The sequence below is a fragment of the Lepisosteus platostomus genome, chromosome 16 (assembly GCF_059453375.1).
Source record: "Lepisosteus platostomus isolate fLepPlt1 chromosome 16, fLepPlt1.hap1, whole genome shotgun sequence".
NCBI classification, from domain to species: domain Eukaryota; kingdom Metazoa; phylum Chordata; class Actinopteri; order Semionotiformes; family Lepisosteidae; genus Lepisosteus; species Lepisosteus platostomus.
Window position 1 is genome coordinate 9,179,623 of NC_142626.1, and position 16,736 is coordinate 9,196,358.

At 36.9% G+C, this 16,736-nt stretch overlaps 1 protein-coding gene across 1 annotated transcript in view; it reads right to left on the bottom strand.

The window, feature by feature from the left end:
* LOC148646821 (NLR family CARD domain-containing protein 3-like) overlaps window positions 1–16,736 on the bottom strand; it is a 231,538-nt gene that overhangs the window by 116,655 nt on the left and 98,147 nt on the right. The window contains exon 9 of the mRNA XM_088608953.1: window positions 15,899–16,072. Coding sequence (XP_088465079.1) covers window positions 15,899–16,072 — 174 coding nt within the window. The remainder of the gene's footprint in view (window positions 1–15,898; window positions 16,073–16,736) is intronic.

Sequence of the window (16,736 nt, forward strand, 5' to 3'; positions counted from 1 at the left end):
AGACTCAACATGCTTTCTGTCATAAAAACATACACAACCTCCTTGATGCCTAACTCTCATGCCCCAGATTGTGTATTCACAGCTGATGGTACACCTCAAACCCGAGCCCAGCAGCCACTGTCTTTTGATCAGAGCTTTGCAGCCAGACAGACCTAACTCTCTCACCTGATACCCCTTATCATCGGGGGGAGGGTCCCTCTGTGGCACCTCAGATGCTGGCAAATACACACTGACTCCAAACTCACTAAACACTCACACAGTGGGCTCCTGGACATCCCTGATCACTAACACCAAAAAAGGCGGCTGTCCCTTTAAGTAATTCAATCTTCCAACTCTGTAGGCTCTCCACCACAATCCCCTCCAGGATTTTCACTCTTCCTGGTCCCTTCTGTGATTTCCTTATTCTCCTTCGAGACTAAAGCTCTCCTTTCTCTCCCCTCATTGGGGTTCTTTCACTGTTCTATTCACAGTCTCCTCCCAGACTGTTGTTCTCCCATCTCTTCTCCTTATTGGTTTGTAGCTGCAGCCGTTAGTCTGTCTTCCCTGTCACAGATCTGTTCTTTCCTATCACCTGTGGTTACCGAGGCAACACGTCTGTTGACAACTCTCTATTGACAACTCCGACTCCCTGTCAGACACACCCCGTTTATTTGTGAAAAACACCAGATGATTTTATTAACATCCATCTTTTACATCTTCTACACACTGTGGGAAAGTAATAAACAATGTAAACATAATGCTAGGATATATAGTCAAAAGTGTAATTATTCTGCGTCAAGGACGTCCACAGGACAGTGTTGGAAAGTTAAATTTTACGTCACCATAAACAACATATTCTGCAATTGGTATACAAAGTATTACACATGCAAGTGATCTCCCATATCCTCTAATTCCAGCAGCTGAATACTGTATGTCTTCACAGTAGTGAGAGGAGTATTTAGAAAAAGAACATATTAATGAGTCAGTGCTGTCCACGGGAATGGGAAACGACATGATGCTACTGGTCACTTTCATCAAGTTTTAGCAACCAAATTAAAACATAGCGCAACAAACCCTATATCATAAGGAACAAGTCAATCTCTACCTTCAGGAGTGTGTTTTACATCCTAATCAGACAACATATAAGATAATTTTCCTGATGGTGCAGGAATAATGAACAGATACTTGAGTCCTTATTATAGTGGACATATTGTAACAAAAGCAATGACTTGTCCAAATGTCAAAACCCTGCATCCTTCCTATGAAACAGTAATGAATTTTCCAAAAGCTCATCCCATGACTGAGACATCTGTCCTTTTTGATGTGTCTCCAGTTTTTCCTGGTTTGACAAAAACTGTGACAGATTGGCTGTGTGTTGCTGGTGAAACTCGCTGTAACTCAGTGAAATCTGACCATTAAGATTTTGCAGAGGTTGAAAACTGATAAAGATTATATTGTACATACTTGTCTGTAGTCTAATCCTGTGACTAGCTATTGTCTCACTTCAATGGAGGTACCAAGAGCATCTCTCCATTGAGAAAGAAAAAATATTTCATGACACTTTATCACTTCCATTGCTTGGAAGAACAAAGACAGTGGCACGGAAGGATCAGAAAGAACAGAAAAAGAGAAGATTCTTGAAGTTTTGGAGGAGATTTACAAGAGTGACTGATCAGCTCTCCAGGCTCTCTCTCACGGTCTACATAGGAATACAATTTTAGCAAGTATTATCATCTGTGATGTATAGAAATGTGTTTAGACTTCCATATTACATTTCCATTTGAGAAATCTCAAAAAGCTAAGTCTTTTCCTTAGTTTTTCAAAGACTGAGGTGTCCTTCTGTATACCAGTCAGTCTGATTGAGATCAAATAAACTGTGATGTTATCAGTGTGTTACGAGTCTGGCAGCCCGATCTACAGGAGATAGCTAATACACAGTGTCAACAGTGGCACTGGCAGTAGCTCACTGATAATAATAATGGACATTTTCATAATTTTGTTTCAATTTATTTTTTTATTTTGAAAGACTAAGAATATCCCTTATCTGTATAATTATGTTGTGGCAAATTAGTGTTCTGGCGCACTATGGCTGTCGTTGCATCATCCAGGTGGATGCTGCACATTGGTGATGGTGGAGGGGATCCCCATTACCTGTAAAGCGCTTTGAGTGGAGTGTCCAGAAAAGTGCTATTTAAGTGTAAGCAATTAATTTATTAAAATTAATTAATTAATCTGTATAAGTGAATTTAATCTAAGTTCATGTGAAGGGGAAAACAATCACAGGTCTCATTTGCTTCAACGTGAGAAGTCTGCAGGAGGGTTAGCGAATTTCAAACTATAAAAAAGTGTGGATACAGAAAAAGCCTTTTTTGTATTTGAAACTTATAGGGAATTGGGTTTTCATTATGGTTTTATTGATTGGCCACATGTAATGTAAAAAAAAAGAAGCACAAGTGTAGGATAATCATATTCCATCAGAGAGCTTTAATTCATAGAGGGGAACAAGGCTAGGAGATGCTTGTCACTGATACACTGATTTATTCTCTCAGAGTATAAGACAACAGAAGGAGATGATATAGCAGGAGAACACACAATCAGGCTCTTTATAAAGATGATGTTATTATATACAGCAGAAATTCAACATCTTTTCCTGTTCTCATAGATGTAGTCACAGACTACAGCAACTTCTCAGAATAGGAATTAAACAAAGAAAATTCTGAAGCAATGTTATTGGGGAATCTATATCCGTGGAGATAAAAAATACATTCAATTTACGGTAGGATTGGTATAAGAGTAAATGTTATTGCAGATTAAATTGCAGTACCCAGAAACCTAGAAAACATTAAAATGTAACTAAAAGGTGGTAGAAAATAAGCTGAAGCAAGAATTCAATAGATGGAAATTGATGCCTCTCTGGCTCTCGGGAAGGACTGAGACAACAAGGTTGAATGTACTTCCAGGATTTCTGTCTTGTTCCCAACCTTCCTTATGCCTCTCAATGACCACTGCTAAAACGTCTGTTTCATGTGGTTTAAAATCAGGGACCAATGCTATTTCTCTCAAACTCTTGAAAAGACTATTCCTTTCTACAGTATTTTTTTTTTCATAATACTCTTTTTCTTGTGATTATTGTATTTAAATTGTAGAAATTATTTATTTTCACAATGCTTCGAATTAAATTAAATATAAAACAAGGTTTCAAGCGAGATGAATACTTCTTGAATACCCCATTTTGAAGCTGTCAGTTGAAGCTTTAAGCTGAGCTGCACAGAAATAGGACTGTATTAATAATAATAATAGGTTACACTTAAATAGCACTTTTCTGGACACTCCACTCAAAGCACTTTACAGGTAATGGGGACTCCCCTCCTCCACCACCAATGTGCAGCCCCACCTGGATGATGCGACAGCAGCCATAGTGCACCAGAACGCTCACCACACACAAGCTATGAGTGGGGAGAAGAGCAGTGTAATGAAGCCAATTCATAGATGGGGGTTATTACGAAACCATGATTGGTAAGGGCCAACGGGAAATTTGGCCAGGACACCAGGGTTACACCCCTACTCTTTTTGAGAAACGCTCTGAGATTTTTAATGACCACAGAGAGTCAGGTTTTACATCTCATCTGAAGGACGGTGCCTGTTTTTCAGTATAGTGTCTCCGTCACTATACTGGGGCATCAGGAACCACACAGACTGCAAGGTGAGCGCCCCCTGCTGGCCCCACTAACACCCCTTCCAGCAGCAACCTTAGTTTTTCCCATGAGGAATCCAATCCAGGTATTGACCAGGCTCACGTCTGCTGAGCTTCGGTGGGTTGCCATTTGTGAGTTGCAGAGTGATATGGCTGCTGATGATTTGGGAGAGTTTGAGTGGTGTAGGTTTTACCTGAGATTTTCTTCCCTGCCAAATAAACTTAGAGAAATTTTACTTTATCTGACATTATAGGGATACATTTATACTATCACTTAATTGACAAAGAAGGCGGTGTGGCATTTGAACACCATCAATATCACTTTTATAAATCAGTTACCCAATTCAAGGTCGCAGGTACCCAGAGCCTGTCCCAATAAGCACTGAACACAAGGCAGGACTGAACCCTGGACAGGATGCCAGTCTATCAAAGGGCACACACTCATACCAGTGCCAGCTTTCCCAGAAGTCTACTAACATACCTGCACGTTTGTAGACTGTAGGAGAAAACTGGATTACCAGACAAATTTGGGGAGAACATACAAACTTCATACAGATAGCACCATACAGATAGGGCAGGCAGGAGAAAGTGAAACTAGAGACACTATCGAAAAGGCAGGGGTTGAGCTGAGAGGAACTGATTAAAGCACCAGGGAGAGTCTGAAGGAGAGTCGTTTAACATGCAGGGTTAAAATTCAAAGCTGAGAAAAAGTAATTGAGAATCTAAAGAGATTAACACATTGATCACAGAAAGAAATCACAGAATGAATGCAAGAGTTAATAGTACCATTCAAATGAGAAAAAGGACGTTGGCACTTCCATAGCAATTGAAGAATTTAAAACCATTAAAATCTTTATAAATCCAGCAATTCACATTAATGGATAGAGTACAAGTAAAAAGTTCATATTCAATATTAGAAGAAAAACAACTTGCAATCCAAATATGATAAATTTAGGAGCACAAACTGTTGGAAGAATGGAACACCAGGCATATCATTTATGATATGAAATCTGGTATGAAAATAAACTGGGGAAAGAGTCTTGAAGACAAACCGGGACAAACACCAGATGAACAGCCTTCAGAGGCAGAAAGATACTTGTTTAGAACTGTCAGAACTGCAACCATGAAATAAATCACTAGAAACTGGTTAAAGCTGGACAGACCTTGTGTTCAAATGAAGAAGGACTCTATGAATGAAATCTCATGGAGACTATTACCCACAGAATTATAAATCAACAACAACATATACATACAGTATGTACAGGATGCCAGTCTATCAAAGAGCACACAATCACTCCAGTGCCAGTTTCCCAGAAGTCAATTAACCTACCAGCATGTTTGTGGACTGTGGGAGAAAACTGGAACACCACACAAACATGGGGAGAACATACAAACTCCACACAGATAGCACCCCAGGTCTGGAATTGAACCCAGGGCCCCATGTGATATCTGCTGCAATGAGCTGATGGAAGCAGTAACCTGGAGACTCAATGCAGGCGCAGGCTCTGCTGGAAGCAAGCAGGGCAGGCAGGAGAAAGTGAAACTAGAGACACGATCGACAAGGCAGGGGTTGCGCTAAGAGGAACTGATTAAAGCACCAGGGAGAGTCTGAAGGAGAGTCATTTAACATGTAGGGTTCAAAGCTCAGGGATCACTGCAAGACGTGGTCAAACAGGCAAGGTTAAAGCACAGGAAGAGGAGAAAACACTGAGGACATTCAAAGCTGGGAAGAAGTAATTGAGGCTAAAATAAGACATTAACATATTGATACATTTTGCATACCTAACTAGCTTCTACAGACAAATCTTTTCAGATGTATATAAAATAGAAGAAAACACAAGAGGAATACAGGAGTTAAGAGTAAGATACAAATGAGAAGTTGGGGTTGGGCCTCCCACAGTAATTGAAGAATCTAAAACCATTCAATTCTGTATAAATCCACCAACTTTAACTCAAGGAGAGAATATGAGTAAAAAGTTCATATTCAATATAGGAAGACACACCAATTACAAGCCAAATATGATAAATTTGAATCACAAACTGTTGGAAGAATGGCCAAAATTAGTGATAAGTGAAATGATTTAATCAATTAATCTCTTTACTGTGCACATTTAAATCCGCTTAATATTGAATATTTATATGGAATTTTACAACTAAACAGAAATTTTAGTAGCTAAGCATAAAAAGAAGAGGAGCATAATGCATCTGATGGTCATAAACTATTTTATTTTAGGAACATAAACATATTATGTAAACTGTATACAGATACAGCCATTCAAAATGCACGAAGTACACTGCGGTAAAACGGCGTGGTGCATCATAATGCATCATACCGCAGTTATTATAATAGTATCCGGAATCATCTTGTTAAACCGCCAGGTGGAGCTAATAAAGTTTATATGGCTGGTATTGGTATTTTAAAGAAAAATACACACCAGTATTCCACTTTCTCCCTAAACATTTTAAGCATGAAAGTCTTTAATGTAGTTATTTTGGAAATATTTTTACGTCCTCCTTCTGACAATATTAAGTTTATATACTTTCTGAAAAGTGATAATGTTTCAACCTTTTTTGTGAATTTGCTCGTTATCGGCATAAACAAAAGCATTTTAGAATTTGATTAACAGGGAATATATTATGGAATCACGTATTTAAAGAATTTAATATAATATATTTATATTCATGTACTGTCTGATGGAATAAACTGAAGAGTTAGTTAATGCGACACAGAAGATAATATTGATAATGTAGTGCTTTCAGGCTCACACTCTAACAGCTGGGGAATTGAACCCAGGTCTCCAGCATCATTCAACAAGGAAGCAGCCAGTTGAGCTACAGTGAGATTCACCTTCAACCCTGACGGACCAGGTCCCTCCTATTCATATGAAAGGCAGTGACGTCACCGCGCTGGCAAGCCCTCATCAAAGTTTAACTCGTTTAGAGCACCATACATTACAAACTCCAAGCATTTCATTTTGAGCTCACACCTGAAGAAGGCTTCACAGCCAAAATGTTACGTTTTCTCCCTTCAGCACAGAATAAACCTATTACTTGTTCCTTTGTAGACTACGCAGGCTAACGTGGCTACGCCACCTGAAGTAGGGTTGTACAGTGGTAATAGATGTGGGTGATGTTTTCCCCATTAAACAATGTGCTTATTGCACAAATCCTGCTGAACTAAAAATTAGACACAAGAAGAGTATAATTGGATAATGTTGTGAGGATCTGGTGGAATTTCTCTGTAAACTGAAGAGTTATAGAGGAGACACATACTGTATCACCTCTTTATACACTTGTAAAAAAGAACATTTCACTCAGTGGGCGATGCATTGTTATCTCAATCACCTGCTAATTCATTTTATACCACGAGAAGACAGGAGAATATGATTGTACTGTATCTGTACGGAATGTGTGTTGCGTTTACAAAATTAAAGTGTTGAAAATGTATAATTAAAAAGTAAAAAAAAAACTTAAAGCTTATGCAAAGATTCTAAGATGATCATGAGGAAGTGTATTGCATGTCTAATGGTCTTACCCCATTACTCCCGTTTTGATTAAAATCGCATGTTTAATTACTTTTATTGATTCACAGTCTGATAAAGATGGTGCGTAATTGCGCATCAATCAAAACCCTGTTTCCCTGACTGTCAGAAAAAATAATTAGCTCACTGATACGTTTATGTAGAGGTTGTGGAAATTATCCGAAGTTGTGGTCTTTAAAATGCATTTGGTTTGAAGGCTTTCTGTGTTTCCCTTGCGAAGATATGGACATAAGAATATTCGTGAGTGGTAAAAAAAAGGCATAAAAATAAGCTTGGAAAATGATTTTTTTAATTAAAAAAATTAAAATAAAAAATGAAATATAATGTGTTCCTGTTTAACTTATACATTGCATGACTTTTAAACCTATAAAAACAGGTTTTGATAGTTAATAACCACTTTTTATGTGCAAAAAATGGCTGATTTTCTTCCTCGTGATCAGCTTAGAATCTCTGTGTATGCTGTAAGGTTTGTACTTCTTAATTAAACGTTTAAAATACACAAATTTCATAAAGACAACACACATTTCGAATAGAAAAAATCATATTCTGTTGTCTTCCTGGTATGTAGAACAGATCAGCAGGTCTTTTTCTCCCAATCAGGGGCTCTGAAAATAGCATACCGCCCACTTCGCTCCGTCAGAGGGGGGCCACCACAGAGAGAAGGAGGAAGCGCGGAGCTCTTTATTGCACAATGGCCGTTCTGCGTCTGCATTCATAACTTAGTGCTTAAAATTAAACAATGTAAATGTAAATCATTTTCTTTGACTTCTAAGTCCCTTAATTATCATTAACCACAGGTTTCTCACCACTTAGACTACTTTTTGATACCATCATTAGACAAAGCAGGAACTTGTTGTACTTTCTAATGACATTACAGATGCAGCCATTCAAAATGGGTGAGGTATTTCACGGCATACCGCGACACGCCCACCGGGGTATCACGCGGTATCACGTGTGTCACGTGACTAGCTATCCGGCGTCGCCTTGTAAAACCGCCAGGGGGAGCTTAACCTCTCATGTACAGCATTCGAGCCTTTAATTTTGAACTGTGTATTACAGCATGTTAATCATCAGTCATTCAAATGTTGGTATATTTTATGAAAGCAAGATTGCTCAGTTGGACAAAAGTACACAACCTACCTTTATCAGAAATATTTATGCATCAAAGCCTTTACTGAAGATATTACTAATAGTATTAATAATGGATGACTTTGGACAAGCTGTATACTCAAAGTATAATTTCTTTAGCACATTTGTACAAGCACTTGGAATCTGTCCAAGCCATACTTTGTCAGGCATTTTGTTTTACTTCAACGGGCATAAAAACTTCCTTGCTTTTAACAGGGCGTTTCATAATTTCTAACTACGAAAATGATTTAAAATGCGACACCTATCATGAAAAGAAAAAAATACACACCAGTATTCCAATTCTCCCTAAACATTGTAAGCTTCGAAGTCTACCGGAGTCAACAAGCATACTTTTAGAATTTGATTTAAAGGGAATATAATATGGAATCGCGTATCTCAAGAATTTAATAACGGTATGATTATATCCGTGTACTGCGGGAGGGCTGTTTCGCCTGCCTGCTTATGCGAGCTGTCTTGTAGCCTACTGGTCTAGTTGCGTGACTACCAACTGCCAGGTTGTGTGTTCGAATCCAGCTGGTGCTGGACCTTTCAGTTTTATTTATTTATTTTTTAATCGCGTAACATAAACATATTACCGTATGCAAACTGTACTGTATACAATATGTATATGTATATTTAATGTCTTAACTGTGCCCGTTTAAGTATTGAATATTCATATCTAATTTTACCACTGAAGGGAAATCTTAACATAAACATACAGTATATGGCTGGTCTCGGTACTTTAAAGAAAAAAATACACACCAGTATTCCATTTCTCCCTAAACATTGTAAGCTTCGAATGAAACCACTAAATAAAGACATAAATATAGAAATCTTAAGATTTGTTTTATTTAATGTTGGTAGCAGGATGAACTGTCAGAGTGTATATTTTGTCGCAAAGTTGCTACAAGATGTTAACAGTGAAAAAGGTATTTAGAAATGAGTTATTTCAAGATGAAAAAGAAAACATACACGAAACATGGTTTCATTACGACCAGAATCGGTCTTGAGATATTTTTAACTTGATTTACAGTATTTGAGAGGTATGTCTTAACACCGATACTACAGTGCTTAAGTACTGCTCACGTATATGTTTCTAGGTTTATATTATGCATTTCATACGGTCAAATTACTTTTGAGCAACTAATAAGAAGCGCGAAACGGTATGCGTTTTAGTTTCGTTTTGTGCTGGAACCCGTGGATTGATTAGAGATATCAAGTACATACAAGTCATTTTTTAAATGTTGTAGTTCGTCTTGAAAAAATGTTACGAGTACATCATCTATCAACAATTACACAGGTTCTGTTTCCATATTGCGGATTTTGGTTAGGTACAGTATTATCAAATCCAGTGGCGCTGTGTGTTACTTTACTGAGCCCCAATCTGTGATTGAAACCTGTAAAACCGGTTTAATTCGTCACAGCCAGCACTCTTCAGGTGTGAGGGTCTTCTGCTCAGAATGAAACGCTAAAATGTTTGTGTATATTCTAATGGTAGTGGGGGCAGGGTGTGTGGGAACAGGTTTGTTCTTCACACCTGAAACATTTTCTCTGAAAGGATTTTCTTCGGAGTTTAACCGATCTTGTTACAGCATGTTACAGTTTACTATTATTAACCATATTAATTTTAAGTGCTTAATGTAAAATCTTGTAAAAATATATTTTCATTGTTCAAATATACATTAATATACATTAAGTCTGACTATCATATAATAGGTTAAATACAAAACTAAAGAAAAAATAGGGTTAAATATAATTCAAAATATTTTGCTAACAATGTTAACTGTTTATGAATAATAAAATGTATTAACTAAGGAGTAGGATGGCACAGTTGTTAGTATGTTTTTTGTTTTGTTTCTTTTTCATAAATACAACAGTAGTAGCTGATGTCTCAGTGGCTCTCAAAATTAAATTATGCATGCAAACCTGTGAACTAGAAAGATAACTAAGATTTTAATACTAATTAAATGACCGCGGGCACTTTCCACCCCCTCTACATTCTCAGAGTATTACAGACTAACCTTCTAATGAAAGACGGTCCACCCCCCACGGACAGGAAAAGTGCCCACAGGCACTTAAACTTAATATGGTCAGTAACAGTAAACAGTAACATGGTAAGAAGGAGCACGTACAAACGTTTTCGAAATAACCACATGTAAGACTCTGATGCTTAAAATGTTTAGGGAGAAAGTGGAATACTGGTGTGTATTTTTTCTTTAAACTACCAATACCAGCCATACACAGTCTGTAACGTAGGGATTTCTATATGTCTTTATTTAGTTGTTACATTAGTGACAAAGGCTAAACTTTTAGCTTCAGTAACGTGTACATATCTCCCCTTTTTATAAAACGACTTGGTTGAAAACTGTTCCAGAGCCACTGTTGTTTCATCAGTGAAAAGTACATCATGAAATGCCTCTCCCTGTTCAATCCACTGGAAAAAAGAAAAGGAGCATAAAGCTTCTGATGGTCATAAACGATATTCATTTAGGAGCAGCATCAGAGGTATGTTTTTAACTGCACTGCATTGGAGAGAATACCATAGTGTGTTTTTTTTTTTACTCCCTGGCGGAAACTGGCTTCCAGAAGAATCAGTATGGCTCAGAGATTAAATAAAACTTCACAGACATTAACGAAGAGCATAACGCGTGTACTGTATACACTGCAAGTACTGTACAACCCAACTCTCTGCAGGAGTGCTGGCTGTGACTAATTGAACCGGTTTCACGGGTATTTTCAAAGTAGGAGGCGAGATTTCCAGCGAAAGACACCCCCCCTCAAAAACCCAGTAAATACAGTACTTACTAGTTAAAGGCTAGGCTCCCGACTACGGCGAAAGGAACCCTTCTTTCATTAGAAGACAATGAACATATTTAAGCCCTGAATGAATTAATAGCAAACATGGTTTACATAAAAGACATTTTTCCAAGAAAGTTTAGCCTTTGTCACTAATGAAACCACTAAATAAAGACAAATAAATAAAATCTTAAGATTTTTAAAATACATGACTTTGCTAAAATTTATTTGAAAATAAAAACAATTACAACCGCCAGGGGAGAGAGAGAACAGGGGAGGGATGTTGGTTTTGCATAAGGGGCGGGGCTATGGAAATGAGGTCTGTTTGGGAATGTGTAGTTACATGTTCTGGCTGTTTGTGAATTATCGTTGTTGAGTATGGAGTGTTGAGGTATTGATTTTGTGTAATGCTTTATGTTGAAAATTGAGGTGGATTTTGTTTATGATAAACAGGATAAACTGGGATGGGAGGAAGGTTTGGTTTTGCATAAGGGGCGGGATTATGATAATTGGGGGACTTTGCGAGAGTAAAATGGTTTGATTATTTGATTTTGTATTGTGGTTGTTATCTATGTTTTTGGTTGGTATTATGTTTATATGGTTGTTTTTGTTGGTTGGTTGTTATTATGGTTATTAATAATACGATCTATAGTTGAAATCTGAGCCTAAATAAAAAGAAAAAGCAAGTGATTAGGTTTATGAGCAATCTAATTACTTATTCGTTTAAAAAGCTATATAAAATAAAGTTTATTATTAATTTGCTGGACAGAGCGGTGAACATTATTATGCATAAGACAAAGATAACGATCCTGATCAGTTTAGAAATCTGTGTTCGCTGTAAGGTACTTCTTAAACTTTTAAAATACACGTTTTGAATAGAAAGAAATCCTCTTCCTGGTACAGTATGTATAGCAAACCAGCACGTCTTTTTTCTCCAATCAGAGGGGTGTCAGATGGTGTCAGCCAATCACCATTCTGCGTTGGGTAGCAACGGGTGACTGTTCTCAGGCGGAAGATGTAAACAGCTTAATGTTCGTGTTAAATAATTTTTTTAAATTAAAATTCATTCTATACAGCAATTGCATATTTTGGTACCGTTTCATAAAACTTTCATGCTTAAAATGTTTAGGGAGAAATGGAAGACTGGTGTGTATTTTTTCTTTAAACTACCAAGACCAGCCATACACAGTACAGTTTACATACATACAGTAATGTTTATGTTCCTAAATTAATATCGTTTATGACCTTCAGATGCGTTATGCTCCTCTTCTTTTTATGCTCAGCTACTAAAATTTCCCTTTAGTGGTAAAATCCATATAAATATTCAAAACTAAGCGGATTAAAATGTGCACAGTAAAGACATTAAATGATTAAATCTTTGCACTACCAACCAATGCACCACGAGTGCCCCTGTCGGTAATTTTGGCCAGCCAATCACTTGCCCTGCGGTACCCTCCGGTGCCCCGCGGTGGCTTGTGGGTAGGTTACCGTACCGCGGGTTTTTACCGCACATTTTGAATGGCTGCATCTGTATGAGCAATCTAATTACCTATTCGCTTAAAACGCTATATAAAATAAAGTTTATTTAGAGATGAATGATCAGTGTCGCAGTTTAAAAAATTTTTGTAGGAGGGCTTGGACAGATTCCAAGTGCATTTTTGCAATTTATGTTGCATTGTCCAATGTTCTGTTGTAATACAGGCTAGAATACAGTTAGTCTAAGCTTTATCAGCCTATTTAAAATAATTTTTTTGAATCCCCGGCGGAACACACTCCATAGGAATCAGCGCTTTTATACAGTATATCGCCTTTAAACACATATATTTAAACACGCGTTTACGATTTAAATCAAAACACGATTAAAATCAATATAAATGTATATTTTGTAATGCATAGGTGACTATTCATTGTTATTAAAAAGACTTAAATTCGATCATGTCGTGATATTTAGAAATATAAATTTGTTTGGTGCGAGTGAGGTTTATTTAATCTCTGACCAAGGGAAACGTTTCATTTTTTCAAAGAAATGTTTGTTAAAAAATAAAGTCATAGTTCCATGGGATTCAATCACAGACCATGTGACATGGGAGTCAGGAAACTAACACACAGCGCCACCGGATTTAATAACGCAATAAAAACGCTATAAAATAATGTGACTAGGCACAGAAAAAGTTTACAGCACAGTACAATAATAAATGTTGACCATGACTTTAGAAGCATAAATTACCTTACACTCAATTTAAACACAAGCTGTCTTTCTGTATGAACCTTTAAGCTGGTTCATACAGAAAATGTAGAAATGCATTAGCCTGATTATGATTAAAAAACACATAATTAAACACGCGTTTGCGATTTAAATCAGAACACGATTTAAATCAATATAAATGTTTATATTGTAACGCATACTGTCCAGCCTCCATTTCTCTATAAAAATGTACTCTGTTGCACACACACACACACAATAGAAGCAGGAACCGCTGTCAGAAGGGAAGAAGGTGACTATTCATTGTTATCAAAAATGACTTAGAATAGATCATGTTGCGATACTTTGAAATATAAAAGTCAATTGATTGTCCATAATATCGCTATTCTATTTTTTCGAAGAAATGTTTGTTAAAAGAAAAGTCCAGCACCAGCTGGATTCGAACACACAACCTGTGGGTTGTTAGTCACACACCTAGACCAGTAGGCTACAGGGAAACTCGCATGAACAGGGAGGCGAAACAGCCTTACACAGCCCTGTCGCAGTACACGAATATAATCACACCGTTATTAAATTCTTTAGATACGCGATTCCATATTATATTCCCTTTTAATCAAATTCTAAAAGTATGCTTGTTGACTCCGGTATCACGTTAGTTAAAGACTTCGAAGCTTAAAATGTTTAGGGAGAAATGGAATACTGGTGTGTATTTTTTTCTTTAAAGTACCAAGACCAGCTATATACTGCATGTTTATGTTCCAAAATTAATATCGTTTATGGCCTTCACACGCGTTACAGTATGCTCCTATTCTTTTTATGCTCAGCTACTAAGATTTCCCTTCAGTGGTAAAATTCAATATCTACAACGGGCACAGTAAAGACGTTTACAGTAAGTCTTTCTACGACAGAACAACGGACCACGAGTGCCCCTGTCGGTCAACCAATCACGTACCGCATCATCTTGCGTCATGATACGCGATACCGCAGCCAATTACCTGCGGTACGTGTCTGTACCGCGCACTTTGAATGGCTGCATCTGTAGGTAGATTGCCAGGGAAAAGGATTTGTAAATATATTTTGTTAAAGCAAGTCAGTTTCTTGCAAAACATAAAAGACATTATTTCCAAGAAAGTTTAGCCTTTGTCACTAATGAAACCACTAAATTGGTTAAAATGGGAACAAGTGAGGCAGGCAGAGGGAAGGGGGAGGCATCTTCCCACCTCTATGACTAAAGAAAGTGTCAAAGAGAAATGTCTTGAGCGACATACAGAGCCGAAAACGTTTGGTGCGGTCTTCTCTGCTTTAAAGGTCCACTCCTTGTGGATGAATTTTCACCTCAAACGTTTGCCCACCAGCTAACACAGAGAAGCACACTGTACAAAATGTACTTGCAAGAATAGCGTTTACAAACATAAAAAAAACAAGTTTTATACTGTTATACTACACAGTGTATTAAAACACACTATGTTCACTACACTGCCCACTAAACCTCTTTCCCACAATTTCACGGGGGCAAGGTCACGTAGCTGATTCACAGCTGGATACTAATTTTTCTGGTAAAAATTCAGATATTTGTCAACATATTTACTAAAATTAACCATCTCAGTATTTCTGCATAATTAAAATATTTATGATGAAGGTGGAAAGTTGTGTACGTTTGTAAAACTGAGCAATCTTGCTTTTATAAAATATACCAACTTTTTCACGTTTAATGCTTAACATGCTGTAATACAGTTTACAATGATTAAAAGTCTAAACAGTATACAACTTAAATTCTTATCTCTATTAATATAACTATCAAGTGGTATTAAATAAATACAACTTTTTTGTATAGATGACACTTTTCTCAAATGTATTAAAAAAATAAAAATGATCCCAATCTAATTTTCCCACGTGTGATCCCATTAGGAAATACATTACGCTACTGCTGTGTTTAATGATGGTATGAAAAATAAATTTAAATGATGAGAACGCTATGCTTAAAATTACCTAAAGAACTTAAAAGACAAAGATAACGATTTACAATGCATTGTCAGATTGTGAATCAATAAAGGCATTTAATTAAACACGCGTTTGTGATTTTAATCAAAATGGGGGTAATGGGGGTAAATAAAGCACATTCCTAACCCATTACGCCACAGAAGTAATCACATGGGAAGGAGTGAAACTGATACAGACATTTCCAAAGAAAGTGTACTACTGTGATAATTTGAGCTATATTATATGAATATAATTATATCGTTATCAATTTCTTTAGATAAGCAATTCCATATTATTTTCCCTATTAATCAAATTCTAAAAAGTATGCATGTTTTTACTGTGATAACAAACATATTCACAGAAAATGTTCAAACACTATAATTTTCTACAATGTATATAAACTTAATATAGTCAGAACAGGCACATAAAAACATTTTCAAAATAATCACATGTAAGACTTTGATACTTAAAATGTTTATGAATACTGGTGTGTATTTTTTACACATGTGAAAAAGCAAATGTTGTGTCTCAGCATTAGCACATAAAAAAACACAAAAATCACCAGTGTTCACTTACCACAGTCCTGTTAATTTACAGTTGGGATCCCTTAGAGCTGCAGACAACAGTTTCAATCCTGAATCCCCCAGGTTATTGTCACTCAGAAAGAGATCTCTCAGAATGGAGTGTTGAGACTGAAGAACAGAGGCCAGATCTTCACAACATCTCTCTGTTAGTCCACACTTACTCATCCTGCAGACAAAAAGACAGGCGCACAGCTGAACATCTGCACAACTCGTCCAAATCATCGTTTCCATCATTTAGATCCTACATTAGTATTAACCTCCGAGAAGCAGTGCAGACAGAATCTGACATTATTCTGACATGAAGCAAAACTTAAAAAACTGGAAATTAATTTCTTGCTCTTGGGAAGGATTGGGACAACAAGAATGAATGTACTTCCAGGATTTCTGTCTTCCTCCTTGTTTCTGTCTTATGCCCCTCAATGACCTTTTATAAAACCTCTGTCTATTTTATGTGGTTTTAAGTCAGGGTGCCATGCTATCTCTCTCAACATTCAAAACAACTTTTCCTTTCTTGAGGTTTTTTTTTCAATACACACTATTTTCTAAGTGATTAATGTATTGAAATTGCAGAATTTAATTATTTTCATAATGCTTTGAGTTATACTATGTGTAAAGCATAATGTTTTAAGTGAGATTAATACCTCTTCACCATTTTGCTGGGGAGCGGTCACTCAAGTTGTTGAAGCTTTAAGCTGAGCTGCACAGAAGTTAGACTGTAGATCTGGGAGAGTTTGAATGCTGTAGGTTTTACCTGAGGTTTTCTTCCCTCCCAAATAAATCTAGACTGAAGTTTGCCCTGAAATTTGACTTTATCTGTCATTACAGGGATA